Source organism: Danio rerio, chromosome 23 (assembly GCF_052040795.2).
Source record: "Danio rerio strain M-AB ecotype USA chromosome 23, GRCz13ab, whole genome shotgun sequence".
NCBI classification, from domain to species: Eukaryota; Metazoa; Chordata; class Actinopteri; order Cypriniformes; family Danionidae; genus Danio; species Danio rerio.
In genome coordinates, this window is record NC_141043.1 from 32,868,253 (window position 1) to 32,888,148 (window position 19,896).

At 34.1% G+C, this 19,896-nt stretch overlaps 1 protein-coding gene and 1 long non-coding RNA gene across 3 annotated transcripts; one reads left to right on the forward strand and one right to left on the reverse strand.

Moving 5' to 3' along the window:
• Positions 1-2,965: 2,965 nt before the first annotated feature.
• aurkaip1 (aurora kinase A interacting protein 1) lies at positions 2,966-18,574 on the forward strand. Of its 2 annotated transcripts, none has more exons than XM_087304880.1 (5): positions 2,966-4,230; positions 4,350-4,756; positions 4,855-4,957; positions 17,752-18,218; positions 18,327-18,574. In XM_087304880.1, exons 3-5 carry the CDS (start codon positions 4,906-4,908, stop codon positions 18,435-18,437), a joined length of 630 nt encoding a protein of 209 aa, XP_087161006.1. In that variant the 5' UTR covers positions 2,966-4,230; positions 4,350-4,756; positions 4,855-4,905; the 3' UTR covers positions 18,438-18,574.
• LOC147838239 (uncharacterized) lies at positions 7,934-16,379 on the reverse strand. Its single transcript, XR_015523736.1, has 2 exons — positions 16,147-16,379; positions 7,934-8,949 (listed from the first exon to the last, which is right to left on the reverse strand). It is a non-coding gene; the product is annotated as an uncharacterized LOC147838239 (long non-coding RNA).
• Positions 18,575-19,896: the final 1,322 nt, after the last annotated feature.

Here is a 19,896-nt window from a genome sequence, read left to right on the forward strand (position 1 = left end):
CCACTGAGCCACCATGTCGCTAAAGAAATGCATAACATATCAATGTATATATATTTGTAATGTATTTCAGTAATTAATTTAATTGCAAAATCAGTGACGCAGCAGTGCAATAGGTAGTGCTGTCGCCTCACAGCAAGAAGGTCACTGGTTCGAGCCTCGGCTGGGTCAGTTGGCGTTTCTGTGTGGAATTTGCATGTTCTCCCTGCGTTTCCTCCGGGTTCTCCGGTTTCCCCTACAGTCCAAAGACATGCGGTACAGGTGAATTGGGTAGGCTAAATTGTCCGTAGTGTTTGAGTGTAAATAAGTGTGTGTGGATGTTTCCCAGAGATGGGTTGCAGCTAGAATGGTATCTGCTGCCTAAAACATTTGCTGGATAAGTTGTCGGTTCATTCCGCTGTGGTGACCCCGGATTAATAAAGGGACTAAGCTGAAAAGAAAATGAATGAATTAATAAATTGCAAAATGTAATTAGTCATATATGTTTTTAAATGTGATTTTCAAATGTAATTAGTCCTACATAAAACTTTATGAGTGGCTAAATTAACCAATTAATTATGTATGTTTTTAAATTTGTTTTGATTTTAAATCAATAAAATAAGTTATTTGTAACATCAGTGAATTGCATTTAGTAAATTAACAACTGAATGCAGCCAATATACAGTAGGTAGTACATAGCTGTTTATTAAAACAATGCTCTGCTTTTTGATTAGCTACTAAAAAATGGAAAACAGCATAAGTATATGATGCAAGATGCAATATAAAATACAAATGTGTCACCTTAAAGCAGTTTGTCTAAATAGATTAGAGACTCCTGCAGTGTATTTGTTGTTATGGAATGAATGTGACACCATGTTCAGGTCTCAGACTCGTAAAATCATTGGACACAACAAGCTGAGCAGCCTATGAGAAGACGGGGTGTGTGATGGGAGTGAGCTGTTGGAAAATTCAAACAACACACCTAAATGTGCACTGATAAGTGGGTCGTTGAGGTTTGTTGACACTGTTAATTATGCTGGCTAGCAAAAAAAAGCCTAAAGACTGTGTTTACTGCACTTAAGATATTCACTGGTTAATGATAAACTTTTCTAGAAAAATAACAGAATTATTTTTTGTTTTCCTGTTAAGGATCAGGAAAAAATATTTATGGTAGTCATCCAGTATAACAGGTTTATTTACCTTTTATAGATAGCAAATCTGTCACCACTGCTGAAACAAAACACAATCCATCTATTTGTGTTACTATGCCATTAAATTTACTCAATTGAATATGTATTATAAAAATATAATAATTTTACACAGTGATGACAGTCTTGGGGGTGTTGCTGGTCACATGCTTTTTTGGCCACATGAATATTAATGACAGTCCGTCTTGCCAAAAGCTTACATAACATGACTTGGCAAGTAATGTATTTCTGTCACAGATGAATGCTAACTTTGAAAATTCACAGACGAGACAGCGTGGATCTAATATTAGCTATTTATTGCTATTAGCTGTTTATCTCAGCAGGGACATATCAAATAACCTCGCTCCAATATATGGATCTTTCATTCTGGCAGTGAGTTCAGGTGGTTCATAACCTTCATGTTCGGTGTTTGGATCAGCTAAAAATGCAGGACAGGCAACAAAACATATTTATTGCATAAGCAGGAAGTATGCAATGGTGATGAGAAGTTATCAATAGAGCTGCATGATTATATTACACAGTTGAAGTCAGAATTATTAGCCCCCCTTTGTTTTTTTTCTCTTTTTTAAATGTTTTAAAAATGATGTTTAACAGAGGAAAGGACATTTTCACATAATGTATGATAATGTTTTTTCTTCTGGAGAAAGTCTTATTTGTTTTATTTCGGCTAGAATAAAATAAGTTTTAATTTTTTTAAAAACATTTTAAGGTCAAAATTACTGGCCCCTTTATGCTTTTTTATGGTCTAGATAGTGTAGAACAAACCATCATTATACAATAACTTGCCTAATTACCCTAACCTGCCTAGTTAACCTAATAACCTAGTTGAGCCTTTAAGTGTCCCTTTAAGCTGTATAAAAGTGTCTTGAAAAATATCTAGTCAAATATTATTTACTGTCATCATGGCAAAGATAAAATAAATCAGTTATTAGAAATGAGTTATTAAAACAATTAGGTTTAGAAATGTGTTGAAAAAAATCTGCTCTCTGTTAAGCAAAATTGGGTAAAAAAAAAAAAACAGAGGGGCTAATAATTCAGCGGGGCTAATAATTCTGACTTCAACTGTATATAATATTACCCCTCCCCCCAAAAAACATTGATTAAGTGACAAACTGATTAATTGTTGATTAATGGTCTTGGACATACAGCAATATTTTAAAAGACATTGTTTGTTATGCTCACTAATAATGATTTAATTAATTTATTTTACAATTATTTGAACTAATACAGATGTATATTCATTGTGTAGATTTGGCATGAGTTAATATAGCTTAAATGTGTCACTTATAACAGAGATAATAAACATGGTATCAGTTCAACAGTAGTTTTAATCACTTCATAAATTTGCAAACTTGCATAACATTACAGAACGAAATAATAAATAAAGTAAACAAATTAAGAAACAGCGCCACCTTTAGGAGAAACTTGCAAAATTGACGTGGAAAAAAAAAGAAATGTAGATATGTTTTTTACCCTGTTGTTTTATAAAACATTTCTGTTTGTAAATTTACTATGGATATTCCGATATTTTAATATTAGAGCAATAATCATTTGTCCAACCAAAGAGCTTAGAATATATGTTCTTTGGTCCTACGTAGATTTATTTGATGACATGTACGTTTTGTTGATTTTAAACAAACTGACGACTCATAAACAAACGCGAGTCAAATCTAACGCCTTTTTAGATTCAATTTGCTGAGCAAAAGCCATTTGACTGTATAAAGATCTGGCGCTCGGAACCTTTCAAGGTTAAATCTGTTGGAAGGGGAACCTACACATTCAATGGACCGGAAGTAGATTGAGTCACATTGAACAATTTTGGACCGGCGAGGTATGTATTCTGATCGATTTATTTGAAGACAGTCACCAGAATTGGTGAATTATTCTTATATGATATAATATCTGTTAATTTATTAGGGTTTTTTGCTCACATACATGTGATTTTCAAGCAATGCTAACGGTTATCATGTGAAGCTAACGTTACGAAAGCTTGCAGCTAATGCTGGTTTGGGTGAAAGACATTCAGTGTTGTCTGATGCAGAATATTCTGTGATGTTGATGTCAGTATGCTTACATTAATTGATTGAATTAGTTTTGGTAATATTGTGTCTTGAGGCTAATGTTAAATGTCAATTTTGCTGCTTTGGCTGATTCATTCTTTGGGCTTGTGCTTTTCATTTTAATGTGTAAATGTTAATTTCTTTGTGTTACTAGTAATTCATATCTACAAATGAATAGTCTGCCTGTCTTTCTGACCTCATGTCTGTCTAATTAGAGAGAAATTTGCTTGATTAGAAATTAATTAATTAATTTTTTTTGGCTTAGTCCCTTTATTAATCCGGGGTCGCCACAGTGGAGTGAACTGCTAACTTATCCAGCACGATTTTTACGTTTTCTACGATGATGAATTTGTAGTTTAGTGCATCTGCATAAAATAAATTTAACCAAATCACTAGCATTGTGATAAATACAGTGGAACAAAGATGCAAATAAAATGCACATAATTTTATGTTTTTCTGGGAGTCTAGCAGGCAACATAACAATAAACAAATGTAAAATATCAGTGCATAGTGAACATTGGATGAATGCAATAATTCCTTCTTTAAGTTAAAAGCATTATAATTTCTTGCCTGAATGTTTTAAACTGGCTTAAAGTGCTCACAGACCTTAAAAACAAATGCAAATGATAAACATGTTTGTTAACTTTAGTAAAATTTTGCAGTGAATCCACAAATCATATGTTTTCAACTGTGGAAAATCCCAATTTGACATTGTAGATCCTGCGATGCGTCTACTTCAGACGGGCACATTTCGATATCAATGCTGAAACGATTTAATGTGCATAATGATTTAATCATGTACAACAAAATAAATAGAGCTTTGGTCATACCCTTTTTGGGAGTATTTGCTTATTCCAGCAATACTAATGTTACTAGAAATGTCATCAAAAGTGAAAATTTTTGGTCAGAAACAAATATTTCATTAGTAGACAAAAAGACATGCTAGCAGCACTTTGAGACAAAATGTAAACAATGTAAATGTAAATGTAAAAAAAGACACATTGAGACAGCACTTTGAGACAAAATGAAATACACATTCACACAGGATTATGGGACAATAAAGCACACTTCTGTGCTGTCTTCATTATTTGACTAGAGGAAGAAGAAAGAAAGTCAAGCAGTATTTGTATTCAGATGTGCCTTGATACCTTCCTACTTTAGATTACTGCATTTTAGAGCTTTTGAATGCAGCCCATGTTTATTCAATAAAGTCAAATCCCTTTGGAGAATCCATTTATGGTGGTTATTTTTTATATTATGGGAGCTGCCACAAATAATTCAGTGTATGTTTTGTAAAATATTTAGAAGTGACTTTCATATTGTTAAATACATGTAAAATTTGTTATTCACTAGTTCATGGATGTCTTGTATTCATTAAAGAGAGAGTTCACTCTAATATGAAAATTATGCTGTGAAAGTCAATGGTTGCTGGTTTCCAGCTTTCTTTTATTCTTGTTATATTCTTTTGTGTTCAACAGAAGAAAATCAAAACGGGTTTGGAGCAAGTAAAGGGTGAGTAAAACATGAAATAATTAACATTTTTCTCTGTGAAACTTTTAAGGAAATGCCATGTTTGAGCTAAACAACTGTTTATGTTGTGTATTTTTTAGCACATGATGATATTTTCTTGATGGTTATCAACGGCTAAAGGACTGTCAACCATGTTTCTTCCGAGAGTGGTTTCACGACTGAACCTGCTTTCCAAAGTGTCCAGTAAGCTCATAGCATTGATTTGATTTATTTATTTCAATCAAAAATTATACACAAAACAGTTCAACAAAATACATTTCAACATGGTCAAAATAGAGCAGGATAAAGCTTATTATTTTCCACACACATCATTCATCAATTAGTTCAACTTATTTCTTCTTTTACTTGTCTCTTGTTTTTACATGACACATATGAGCTTAACATGAGACATATTTTATCCTTTTGGCATTTTTGACAAATTATATGTTATATGTTAATTATATATATATATATATATATATATATATATATATATATATATATATATATATATATATATATATATATATGTATATATATATATATATATATGTATATGTATATTCATACAGCTTTTTCAATTAATTAATATCCTGACATTGTTTGAGAATCTGTTCCATAATTTCACACCACATATAGCCATACACACATTTTTAAAAGTTTTCCTTGTTTTCAACCTCATAAGATTTAGTTTTTCTCTCAGGCTATATCCTCCTTGTCTTTCTTCCGAAATGCATACCATTTTTTTTGGAAGTAGTTTATTCATAAAACATAAAATGTGCTGTTTTACATTTAACCCAATAATTGAACTCAAGTATCTTCAATTTAAAAAATAAAGGATTTGTATGCTCCAAATTCTCCACATTTTTTATAATTCTAATTACTTTCTTCTGTATTGTACATAAGGGTTGTAAGTTAGACTTAAATTTATTCCCCTAGATTTTAACACAGTAACTCGTATATTTGTCGTGTTCGGTTCCTTTTCTTTCAATCAGCAATCGAGTCAGTGGGTCTTGATTTCAAAAGTTGGATTTATTGCCAGACAATAAAAACGAGAGGCTAACAGACAAACAAATGTCTCTCCATGAACCTCTGCCTCTCTGTGTCCCTGTCTTGCTTTTATACATGTAGTGTTGCAGACTTTTCCCACAGATATGGTCTTGTGCTGTGAACCTGCTATATTTTTGGCTGTGCCTTTTGAACTCAGGTATATTCTTGGCTGTTTGCCCTTTAGGTGCTGGTTTAAAGTTTACATGTACTCAGCTAACTACTAGGCTTGCTCTTACTGTTATACATTCACTTCACACTTATTTGTACACATATTAATATGATTATACAGAATAACATGTTCATTGCATATGTTAAACAATATATGTTTACTTGCACACTTGCACACAATTGGAGATATTTACTGCATATTCACTGCACACTTTACCCAATATATGTTCACTGCACACTATTAGAGAGAAGATCAAATCCTTAACATACAAATATATGTTCACTGCACACTATTGGAGACAAGATTACAATTTCTCCGTCATATTCCCTCCTCTTAAGACTTTTTCTGAAGTCTTAATATTATTGTTTTTTACCCATAGTGCAATTTCACAATCCGGTTCCCTTAGTTACCACTATCTAGTGACTGATATTAGCCACATAATAGTTACCAATTGACCAGATTATGCTACCGCACTGTGGCAGAAGTAGAAGCCAAACATCTACCCCTACTGTTGACATAGGGATAGTAAAAGACTTCTTCCTCTGTTTTTTCTGTTTCATAGAAAATAGTGTTTAAAGCATGAGCGTGCAATTGGTTCAGCACTTGCCTGTGGGTGTCACAGTTATGTAGAATACAATACTATATATAGATATTGTTATCATTAATCTTTTACACACATAATATATCTCACACAATAATCACAAACATCAAAAGTAGTTGCCCATCACAACGTGTTCCTCTTCAGCCCAGATACTTTGCGCATCGTTGAGGGCTTCCCTTGGGGTAGAGGTTCTAGCACTTACACCCAGGGTATGAATCATTTGTATTCCTTTTCTTCGTCTGAGCTTTCAGACTCTTCAGAACTTGTTGATATTTGAGTTTGCCATTTAAGTTGATCTGCCCAGTGCCCAGACTGTCCATAATGGTCATTTACAAGCATCATTTTCCCACGTCCGTGATATTGTAGCATTTCCATTTGCTTTGTTGAAGCTTTGACAATTAATGATTTTAATAATGGCAGTACACAACAAAATAATAATGCTCCTATTAATATTGCCACACCTAAAAACATTCCCATTTTAGCTAGCCAGGCTCCCCATGCTCCTAGTTTCAGATCAAACCAGTCCCACATTTTTTCATCTCTCCCCGCATTTGTAGCCATCTCTACCTGTAATTCTTTGAGTTTTGTCATAGCTTTTGTAAACGTACCTTCTGGCGCTGTATTATTTGGTATATAAGTGCAACACTGGTCGCCAAAGAGCACACATACGCCCGATTTATCCGCTAACATCCAATTAAGCGCTAATCTATTTTGCCATGTCATTCTACTAGTTGCATCTAATTGTTCCCCCAATGACATTAATGCTTCATTTGTGTGATTAATAAATCTTTGTTGGTTGTAGTAAATGTAATTTATCCATTCTGTGTTTTTGTTTTGTGATATCCAAATAAGTATTGATTCAATTCCTGATTTAACCTCATTTCTTGCTTTGAATTGATCTGGTATACCTCGTGGCTGACCTATGGAATCTATGTATACTGTAGGGTCTGGTTTATAACTTCTTTTAACTCTATAATTAATTGTGTCACTTTCACCTATTGTAGATTCAGTATCCCAATTTATAACTTGTATTTCTTGTATTATACGTACTCTAGTACAGGTACCAGTCCATCCTAAGGGTAAAGAAGGTAACAGCTTTCTATTCCCACACATCCAAAAGAAGTCTGCTAGTGCTAGCGTTTGATCCTTATATCTATCTATATCAGGTAAAGCTATAGTTTGATTTTCACAATTTTTTGCTGGCTCTATTATCTTTCCATGTTTTGTTCCTGTTGCTCGAAATGATGACGCAAATGGTGGATCGTCATAATTTCTAAGAGTTTTTTGTGGATCAAGATTCCAAATTACACTACATTTTCCTTTAAATTTGCCAACATCTACTACTCCTGAAGGTTTAACAAAACATTCATATTCTTTTGTGTAATCAATAGAAAACCATAGAGGAATTTCTACTTGAATATTTTTCACTTTTAAATTTTCATTAATGCCAAAGCTTCTACATTTAGATTTCAAACGTCCAACATGTCTAAATAAAGTTTTTAGTGTTGAGTGGCTTAAGTAACCCAAACATTCAGCTGGACAGAAAAGTCTCAAGTCTTGTTCCATATGACAGAAATCTCTGTTAAATTCAGCACAATGTTCATAAGTGAAAGGATTTGGGACCACAACCACTTGACTCATTGGAGTTTTTGTACAGAAAAGGCAGTTCTCTTTGCTAATTTCTGATGCTGTGAAAGAAGCCCATTGAAACCATTGATTACTCTGTGCTGTTTCCAAAAGTATGTCTAGTTCTGTGTGTTCCTCGTGAATGACGTACAAGTTATCAACATCCCTTCGCTGTTTTCCATATTCTTCTAGTGGCAGTTCACTTGTATTGGCACTACTACTTTCATTCCTTAGTGACTGCAGTGTGGTCCGCATGGAAGTGTAATTGGGCCTTTGAGTTATGCTTCCTGTATCTGAGATGTTTCTCATAAGTTGGAGGTCGTCATTGAGAGTGGTTGGATTTTGAGTTATATTGTTTCTAGTGGCTTGATTTTGTGGCATGTATATGATGCTTAGACATATTATCATAGTCACTTGTCTAATAGTTTTATTCATCATTCTCTGCCACATTTTGCTCACCATCACTCTCTGCTGTGGGCTTTTCTGGGCTGGCAGTTTCCCGCTGGTGGTCTCCTGCTGTCACTTTCTCCTTTGGAACCCTCGTGCAGTGGTTTAGATGGTACCACGTTGTACTCCCCTCCACTTGAATTGAAGTTGGGGTGGCTCTCACAACTCGATATGGTCCTTCCCGTCTTGGCTCATTCCACTTTCTCCGGAACACCTTTAGATACACCTGATCACCTGGCACCACCGGTCCTGGCGTTTCTCCCTTCTCAGGTGGCTGTCGCCTGGTTTCCTGGACATAAATAGCTTTGTGTATTGCAGTTAGTTTCTTCATATATGATTTTAATTCCATTTGTAATTGTTCTAGTGGTGGTCCTTTATAGGGCCCTCTACAAAAAGGTGCAGGCATAGGCCGGCCTGTTAGCATTTCATGCGGTGTTAGATGTGTGTTTCTATTAGTTTGCATGCGGTAACTCATTAAAGCAAGAGGCAAAGCATCCACCCAGTTAAGTTTAGTACTGGCACAGATTTTGTTAAGTTTAGCTTTTAAGGTTCCATTGACTCTTTCAACAATTCCTTGTGATTGTGGATGATAAATACATCCTAGTCTTTGCTTTATTCTTAAATGTTGTAATACTTGTTTGAAAGTTTTTTGGACAAATGCTGATCCATTATCTGAACTAATTTCTGATGGTATTCCAAATCTAGGTATTACTTCCCTAGTTAAAAATTTAATAACTGTTCCTGCTCCCAGATCTGCTGATGGTACTGCTTCCACCCACCTACTGAACCTATCAATTATCACAAGCATGTATCTTTTGCCTTGGACTCGTTTTATCATATCTACGTAATCCATTACCAAATGTTTAAATGGTCCTTCAGGTACTGGTATATGGCCTATAGGTGTTGCTGTTCCTTTTCTCACATTATATTTAGCGCAAATTTCACATGAGGACAAAAACTCACCAACCATTGCATGTAAATAAGGAGACCAATATCCTTGTTGTTTGATTTTTTTTATTACTTCTCCTTTTGCACAGTGATCAAAACCATGTGCATCTGATATTAAAATATTTAGAAGTGCTGTTGGTGCAACAATTTGCCCTTCATGTGTACGCCAAATATCGTGTGAGTCTTTTTTAGCCCCCCTTTGATGCCACATTGATTGTTCATAGGGACCTGCTTGTTGTTGTATTCGTACAATATCATCTAATTGAGGTTGTGGCTCTATTAGCACTACTGGGGTTAGAACTGCTACTTCACACCCTGATGCTTTTTTAGCTTCTAAATCTGCCATGTTATTTCCTTTTATGACAAAGTCATTTCCTTTTTTATGTGCTTGACACTTTATTATTGCCAATCGTTTTGGTTGCATCATTGCTGAAATTAATTCACTTATTTGTTCTGCATGTTGGATAGGAGACCCATCAGTTTTCTTAAAGCCTCGTTGTTTCCATACTGCTCCGAATAAGTGACATACACCATGTGCATATGCTGAATCTGTATAAATATTTGCAGTAAGTCCCTTTGCTAATTGGCAAGCAGTAGTAAGCGCTTTTAATTCTGCTAATTGAGCAGAGCATGGTTGAACACAATGATGAGATATTACTGATACAAATTCTTCCTTCTCTTTTTTGACTACTGCATATCCTGTATGGATTCCTAAATGGTCCCTAAAACTTGAACCATCTACAAAATAAGTTACTTCTGCCTCAGGAAGGGGTATAGATTCAAGATCTGGTCTTAATCTAGTAAATGTTAATGAATTTGCCACACAGTCGTGTGGTTCTCCTTCAAATGCTAATGGAATTAATTCAGCTGGATTAACTGTTTTACATCGCTTAATAGTTACATCTGGATATGTTAATAGAGTTGAATAAGCTAAAATGCGAGCTTGAGTTAAAACAAATTTTCCTTGTTCTATTAACTCTACAGTTTTATGGTGAGTATAAATTGTGACTGGATAACCCATGGTTATTGATGATGCTTTTTCATAAGCATAATGAATTGCTGCGAGACCTTGTTGATAGCATGGTGGAAAACCTTGAGCTGTATTATCAAGTTTAGTGCTATAGTATGCTATAGGCTGCTTTTTTCTTCCGCTACAAGTTTCTTGCATTAGTACAGCTGATGCGTAACCATCCATTCTATTTGCTACATACAAAGAAAATTCTTTAGAGTAATCAGGATTTCCTAATGCTGGTGTTTTTTGTAATTCTTTTTTTATTGTTTTCAAATGCTATCCTTGCATCTGTATTCCATGTTAATGAGTTTTTTAAGTTTTGTAATCCTGCTTGTTTCATAAGCTCTCTTAGTGGTGCTGTTTTTATTGCATAGTCCTCTACCCAGTCTGAACTAAAACCTGTCATTCCTAAAAAAGTCATCATTTGTCCTACTGTTTGGGGTAATGGTGTTTTACTTATTCCTTCCAACTGAGCTGGAGCTATAGCTCGTGTACCAAAGGCAATCAATCGTCCCAAATATTCAACCTGAGGTTGACAGTACTGCATTTTGTTTTTAGATACTTTATGACCTCCTTGTGCCAACTTAGTGAGGACTTTAATTGAATCTTTATGACATTGTTCTAATGAAGGAGAGCAGATGATTAAGTCATCTACATATTGTAACAGAGTACTGTCCATTACAAGATCCTCCAAATCTTCTTTAAGAATTTGGTTGAATACATGTGGCGAATGCTTGAACCCCTGGGGCATTCTGGTGTAAGTATATTGTTTACCCCCATATGTGAAAGCAAACAAGTACCTACTTTCTTTTGCTAATGGCACACTGAAATAGGCTGAACAAAGGTCAATCACTGTGAAATATTTAGCATTAGGAGGGACATTTGTCAAGAGTGTATGTGGGTTAGGAACTTCAGCTGGAAAATCCTCTACAATGTCATTAATTGCCCTTAAATCATGAACCAGACGCCATCTGTTTTTATCTGCTTTAATTACAGGCATTATCGGAGTGTTACAATAACTGGTTGTTTCTTCTAATACACCTGCTTTTAATAAACCCTCAATAGTGTTTTTGATTCCTAATTCTGCCTCAGGCCGCAATGGATATTGTGCTTTTCTGGGCAGTTGGGTATTTGGTTTAATTTGAACTCTTACTGGATTTGCTGATTTTATCAAGCCAACATCATTATCATATAAAGACCATAATTCTGGTGGCACTTGGCATTCCATTTCTTTAAACATTTCAGTTTCTAAGTCATTTATTAATTCTGATGTTGTACTCATTTGTGTTATTTTGTCTTGTCCGATAATAACTTCTTGGGGAATTCCCATCAAATTGGTTGTACACACAATTTTGATATAATTTTCATCATCTGACTGAAAGATTAGTGGATTTTCTGTTGATACCCATTTGCTCTGTTCTGCCTTTTTTACCATTTGTCCCAAATCTTTTGTTTTCCAGTTATTTCCAACATATATAGCTATATGTGGAACTGAATCTGTAACATTAAACCATTTTTCAGCAAATTTATTTTTTACTATGGTTAGAGCTGCTCCTTGCTTACCTAATATGATGTGTTGTGAGATCATTTCAATTTTTTGCCCTTCTGTCTCTTTCTGCCATTGCTGTTCTATGTCTGGATTTCTTTCAGAATCATAAACCATTGTGCAATGGAAACCTGATTTTGGTATCTGTGCTTCATCAATTTGTGCTTCAATGTATTTTCCCCATTTATTTATTGTTTGTTTTACATCATTTTCTATTTGTCCTATCCAATACACATTAGCTTTTGGTTCGGTAATTACCATTTGATTTTCAATTCCTTTTGCATCTATATACACTCCATCTGAAGTACACCAAATATGTAGTCCTAATTTACATAATGCATCTCTTCCTAGCAAATTGACAGGAGTTTGACTTGATACTAGAATGGGTAGCGTCACACTTTGATTTTTAGTTTGGATACAAACTGGAGTAGTCATTGGAATTAATTGAACTTTTCCCGAGAATCCTATTGTCTTTGCATATTTACCAGACAGGGGAAGATGTGACGCATAATTTGAATTAACAGAAGTGTAAACAGCTCCAGTATCAAGGAGCATTGGTATTGTTTTTCCCTCTATTTTAATTGGTAGCATAGGTTCTTCGTTAGCATTAGTTGTTAACATTGGAAGCTGATTATCCCCTATAGGATTCTCTGGGCATCTTCAATATCCCTTATTGGGTCCTCTCCAAGGATTAACTGGACCTTGGTTAGGATTTGGATATGTTTGATGCCAAGTTACCTCCCTTCCACCCCGAGGAAACTGCTCCCATGGATTGGTGGGACAGTCTTTTTTGGTGTGTCCTGATAATCCGCAACCCCAACACATGCCTGTAGGTGTCACATAGGCTTTGCCATTCCCTCTTTGCTCTCTGGGTCTTTTTCTCCAGGTCGCGGCTGCTGGCTGTTGGGTATAAATGTTTATTATGGGTGGAGTCATTTGGGTATTAGCTGGATGTTTAGCTTGTGAGGCAGACTGCATAGCTGGTGCTGGAGCTGTAACTGGAGCCATCATTGTTAGTGGTTCCCCCTCCTCTGTCTCTACAAGAGCTTGGATCTTTTTCTTGTTCTTTTTAGTCAGTTCATCAAGTTGCAATTGAGCTAATTTTCTTTGCAGCTCACTTTCTTGCTTTTTGAGTTTTTGTTCATTTTTCCTGTACTGCTCAACTGCATGTGCCACATAATCACAAAACTCTTTGTGAGATTTAGAGTTTAACCCCACCACATCTTCTAACCTGCTCTTCACTGAGGAAGGCATAGAGTCAATTATGGCTTGTCGAAACAATGTAGCCATTATAGGGTCTCTTTCAGGATCAATTTCAGTGTCATGTTTCCATTGTCGTGAATGTCTCTGAACATACGTTATTGGATTCTCTGTTTCCCCCAACTGATCACCTCTTAACATATTAGGGTCCAGTCTTAGTGGATACTCTGCACGCAGTGCCTGCCACACTGCTGGACGGAAGGCATCAAAAATAGTCCCATCCATCTGTTGAGAGTTCACAGCCCTGTCAAGGTTAGAAGCGTGAAGGATTTCATCCATCTTTGCTCCTCCTACAGTCTTTGCAAGAAGAGATTTAATGTCTCCCAAAGAAATCAATTTTCCAACTGATTCCTCTTCAAATACCCTTATCCACTTTGCTGCCCCCTCATGGATGTTTGGGAGCCTAGCAATCAAACCCTCCAAATCCAATGTAGGCCAAGGGACATACTGTGCTTGTGCACCTTTTATTAAAATTGGGCATTGTTTAAATGGCCTAAGCCTGTTCCCCCTTTCCCAGTTTCCTGTATCAAGTATTGACTCCTCCCAATCTTCTTCCTCATCTGAACTGAATAACAATCTCCTTTTTTGTTTTACTTTGTCATATGTGTCTTTTAACAGTTTTTCAGTTTCTCCAATTGTACTTCCCACGTCAATATCTTTAATTCCACCCCATGCTCCCCTTTCCTTATTATATGATTTTGTCTGCTCTTTTGGCTCCCTATAGTCTAATTTGTCCTCACACTGTTTATTCATTTGTTCTAATGCTTCACGGGCCTGTTTATAACAATCCAAGGGTGCATATGCCCCTTTATTTTGCTTATTTGCTGATCGTTTTGATTTTATGCTTGCCCCTAATTGTTTTTCCTCCATTTCCATCTCTCCTTCCATTTTAAGTTCTCCTGACACCTCCATGAGCCCTTTAAGCATAGGGAATTGCCCTTCAGCTTGTAAATAAGGTGGAGGGCTATTAAACATTTGCTCTTTAGCAGTGGTTTCTTTGTCAGCCTCTTTCAGCATTTTTCTTGCCTTTTTAATATTTCTTAAATTATCTTCTCCTTCTTTTTTGAACATGTTTAACACTTCTCTCTCTTTTGCTCTTTTTTCATCTCGTTTTTGTCTCCTTCTGCTACTACCTTTTCTTTTATAATTTTTTATTAGAGTATCCATTTCTTCACATAATGCTACATCAAAAGTTCCACCTTGTGGCCAGATTGTCATCATATTTTTAGTTCTAAGTTGCCACTTTTTTGAATATTTATCAATAAGCTCTTTACACAATGGATACTTTGATCCTAGTATTTCTACTGGAGAGCTTGCCATTGCTATCTTCTTTATTTGTAAACTATTATGTGTCTTTATTTTGTTATTTTTTATTTATTCGTTTTATCACTTGATTGTTGTTCTTCTTATTATTATAATTATTTTTATTATTATTATAATTAAAACTTTGTTTTTATTATTTGTATTTGACTTTAATCAATTTTCTTTTTCCACTTGTTTGGTATCTAAATTTTATTTATTTATTTATTTTTATTTATTTATATATTTTTTTTTATTTATTATTATTATTTATTAGTAGTATTATTTTTTTCTTTTTACTTATTTGTTTATTTATTCTTTAAATAAGTAGTTTAAATTTTATATAATTTGTACGTCTAATTAATTTTTATTTTCTATTTATTATTATTTTTTTTATTATTATTATTTTTATTTATTTATTGAGTTTTTATTATTGTGACTTCTTTTTTTTCTTGTTTAAACAGTAATCAATATTAATTTTTTATCCTTCTATTTTATCCTTTATTTATTTTAGTCATGTTATGTTTATTTATTTATTTATTTATTTTGATTGTTAATTTATTTATTTAATTTTTATATTTATTTTTATTTTATTATTATTGTTTTACCCTCACTTTTATTTTAAATTTTAATTGCTGCAGCACAAGCCTAATTATTATTATTATTATTACTTTTTTGTTTTAACTAGTTAACTTTTCCATTTATTCTACTTAGTTTTCCCAAGTCTTTCCTCAATTTTTATTCACAATTCTTTCTTCAAACATTCATTCACTTCAATGCTTTATTGCATACACACTTCTAAAAACATTCACTCCTCTACCCCCCTTATCCTATGGGGTTCATAAAATATTTTATCACACACTTTTTAAAGCATTTACTTTTCTACCCCCCTTATCCTATGGGGTTCATGTATTAACCTTATTCAATACCGCAATCTCACGGACACAGAGCCCAACACACACAGGCTTTCAACACTTTCCTAAGTGACCTGTTACTTCTGCTTCCAATCTCTACTGCTCTACAGTAAAAATAGCATTTTCCAGGATTTTTGCCTTTTTTCCCCCAGCCTCCTGAATCATAATATTTATTATTATTAAAACAGAACGGGTACTCCGAGGTCTTTGCGCGCTTCTCTCTACTTTATTAATCTGTTTTAACTTATTAATCGTCACAATCTATTAAGATTTTATCCTTACTTCCTTCAAAAATCTTTAATATAAGTAACAATTAGTTGTTAATGTCTTATCTTTATCCTCAAGGCCCTCTTAAAGCAAGACACAGATTGTTGCATGCAACATTTTCTTCTGAAATCAAAACCCTTTTTTAAACGTATTAATTATTTAAGTTTGGAAGAGCACTTTGAGTGTTTTTACCCTCACAAGCAGAGTCCGTCGAGCCACACAATTTTTCATTAAATAAGCAAAAAATTGCTTACCTTTTTTCACAGTGGCCACTGCAATTGTGTCGCCCGCATCAGACTCCGCCAGCGAGGTCCCCACTCCGTTGCTCCTAGCCAAATCACGTCGGGGTCACCAATTTGTCGTGTTCGGTTCCTTTTCTTTCAATCAGCAATCGAGTCAGTGGGTCTTGATTTCAAAAGTTGGATTTATTGCCAGACAATAAAAACGAGAGGCTAACAGACAAACAAATGTCTCTCCATGAACCTCTGCCTCTCTGTGTCCCTGTCTTGCTTTTATACATGTAGTGTTGCAGACTTTTCCCACAGATATGGTCTTGTGCTGTGAACCTGCTATATTTTTGGCTGTGCCTTTTGAACTCAGGTATATTCTTGGCTGTTTGCCCTTTAGGTGCTGGTTTAAAGTTTACATGTACTCAGCTAACTACTAGGCTTGCTCTTACTGTTATACATTCACTTCACACTTATTTGTACACATATTAATATGATTATACAGAATAACATGTTCATTGCATATGTTAAACAATATATGTTTACTTGCACACTTGCACACAATTGGAGATATTTACTGCATATTCACTGCACACTTTACCCAATATATGTTCACTGCACACTATTAGAGAGAAGATCAAATCCTTAACATACAAATATATGTTCACTGCACACTATTGGAGACAAGATTACAATTTCTCCGTCAATGGCAACATAAGTGTGTTATATAATACATACATTGATTTACAGTAGAGGATAAATCTTTCTTTATACACTATTGCTGCAGTTTTGACTAATTTTGATATCACATTATTTATTTGCTGTTTCCAACTAATTTTATAATCCAATACAACACCAAGAAACTTCAAGATAACTTCGTTATCAATTTTTAAATCGATATTATGACTACATTTTTAATTTCCCAATTAACATATTTTTTGTTTTACTTGTATTTAATGACAATTTGTTTACGTCAAACCACAATTTCAATTTATTAACTTCTGTTTTAATCAACTCCACAAGTTTTGGTAAATTATCCCCAAAGCAAAATATACTTGTATTATCTTCAAATAAAATAAACTTTATGTTTATATTAAGGTAAATTATAAACAGAATTGGACCTAAAACTGAACCTTGTGGTATGCCACAATTTACATTCAGGAATAAAGATTAATGGTTGCCAGTGTCAACAAACTCCTCGAATACCATACCTTTCAAATTTATTTACCAGTATATTATGATTTCTTGTTTTCAATGGCTTCAAAAAATTCCTAAGAACTACTTTCTCAATTTTTATCTATCTTATTAGACATTTCCTTAATAATTTCTGTTAATGCCAGAGATGTTGATCTAATAATGATGTTGATTAATTCTATGGAACTGTCAACCTTGCCCTGAAAAATACACAATTTTCATCAAAATAGTGAAACCCTTTCTCATTTATTTGTAGGCTTGTATAGTACAGTAACGTACTCAAAATATCTCTGTCAGTGTTTTCAAACAATTATATTTGATTTACCAAAGTCACACAATTTCTTCTGTCACATCCATAATGAAGCTTTTTCCTCATAAATGTCACATCCATAACGCTGGAATTGCTCTTGTACAATGTGCCTTTTTTGTCTCTTCCAGGCCCATTGCAGACACAGAGCCAGGTATTAACCAGTGCTGTGCAACACTGTCATTTCACCCCTTTTAGAGCACTTCACCATACAAACAGGTGCTTCACTTCTGCTGCTGACAACACACTTCCACCCAAACTATGGACTCCTCTTGAACCTGAGTTAGAGGAGGTACTTGTGCCCCGCAAACTATCAGTTTCACCCTTAGAAAGCTGGCTTTCCCTGCGCTACTCTCTACCTCCACTGCTGGACGTTTCACCACCTCTGGACGAAGGGGAGATTGTAGGAAAATCCATGGTTCTGCCCTCAAGTTCTGTACCATTACTAGAGGATGGAGAACATGTAACACCACTGAATTGCAAGAACGTTTTGGATATCCGACGGAGGAAGATGAACAGGCACAAATACAAGAAGCTGCAAAAACGGACCAAGTTTCTGAGGAAGAGAGTGAGGGACGCCAGGAGGAAGAATAAACAGGCAATACAACCTTAATATGTTGTTTTATGCTTAATCAAATCCCTCTTAAAAAAGTATAATAATAAATAAGTGCTGTAAATAAATGTATGCTATCTTATTTTTTTACAGGAAAGATTTGAGAAAGATCTTGAGAGAATTCTTAGACGAGCTGGACTGAAGAAAGCCCCAGAGGGATGCACAGTGCCCAAAATCTATGTCAGAGTGGGTCGGTCTAAATGAGATGAATCTGTAACTTTAATATTTTTGACTTGTCTTTTCATAATACAATTTAGTGGACTACTTACTGTTTCAGTCCTATACAATCATTTGAATGAGCGTACAGTGATTGTTACTGTAATAAAACACCTTACCACTTATGTATGTGTTGTGTATTGTTTAAAGACAGGGTATCTGAAGGGTTTTTAAAAAAAATCTTAATGTCTTAAATTTAAAACAAAATTTTAGTCCTTAAAAATATCTTAAATTCGCAAAAATATTGTTTTGTATGTCTTAAATCATTTTAAACGGGTCTTAATTTTTCTGTGTCCATGTAACACCTTTCCAATCACTAACATTCCATCTCAATAAAATACCAAAAGATTATTTATTAATGTCACTTCCTCACCATAACATTTGTTTTGAATGGTTTAGACATTTTAACTGAGCCATTAAAAATAATCCTTAGCATTTAGCCTTGTGTAAGTCTTAATTTTTATTGATCTAAAGATAATGATCTTTAAAATGTCTTAAATTTGACTTGAAACCCTGTAAGAGCATACATTTATTTGAAACAATCTTTTTTAGCTGTTATTCTTCTCACCACTAGGTTGTAGCAAATCACCTCCAATCATACTGCTGTATTTGTGTTAATTATAATAATAATATTAACACATTTTATTTATGAGGCTTTTTTTAAACTCAGAAGTGTTACAAAATATACAATAACAAATAAAAAATTCTGAGAACTACTAGCTTACTGGGATTTTATGCAAGAAGCCAGAAGTCACACCGCAATAAAGTACGACAAATAAGCAAAATGTTACAAATTGAATAAAAGTGACAGTGATGATCACAAATGCTTTGCTAAAAAGATGTGTTTTAAGAAGCTTCTCAAAACAAACCTAAGTAACAGCATTCCTGATGATTATGGATAATGCTTCCCATAGTTCAACACAGGCTTTAGTTTTTGTTTTCTTTCTCTATTCAGCTAAGTCTGTATATTTGCTTTATTTCAAGTTTAAAAAAATGTTCTTTTAATGTAATTAAATATGATTGAACACTGAATTCTGCTGTTACATTATCATTTTTGTTTTCTCTTAAAAACGTTAATTCAAGGACACATTAAAGTTATCAAATGTCGCAATAAAACATTTATTTTTTAATTTAAAATATATTTTTATAAATATTTTATTTTACATATATGATGGTGAACCTTTTTTATCGCATTATGTATCATGGTTTTTACAAAAACGGGAAGCAGTAATTATTTTCAACATTGATAACAAAGTGCATCAATAATTGAATATAAAACAGCATTAAGTCAGCATATTTGATCGATAATAAGACTCGACTAATAATACTTGATGCTATTTAGCTCTGATCACAAAAACGAATTTCATTTAAAAATTTTCACGTGTTAATGAGTGATTACATTGAAATAAATGCACATTTTTCTTGTATTCTGGATTAAATAAATGCA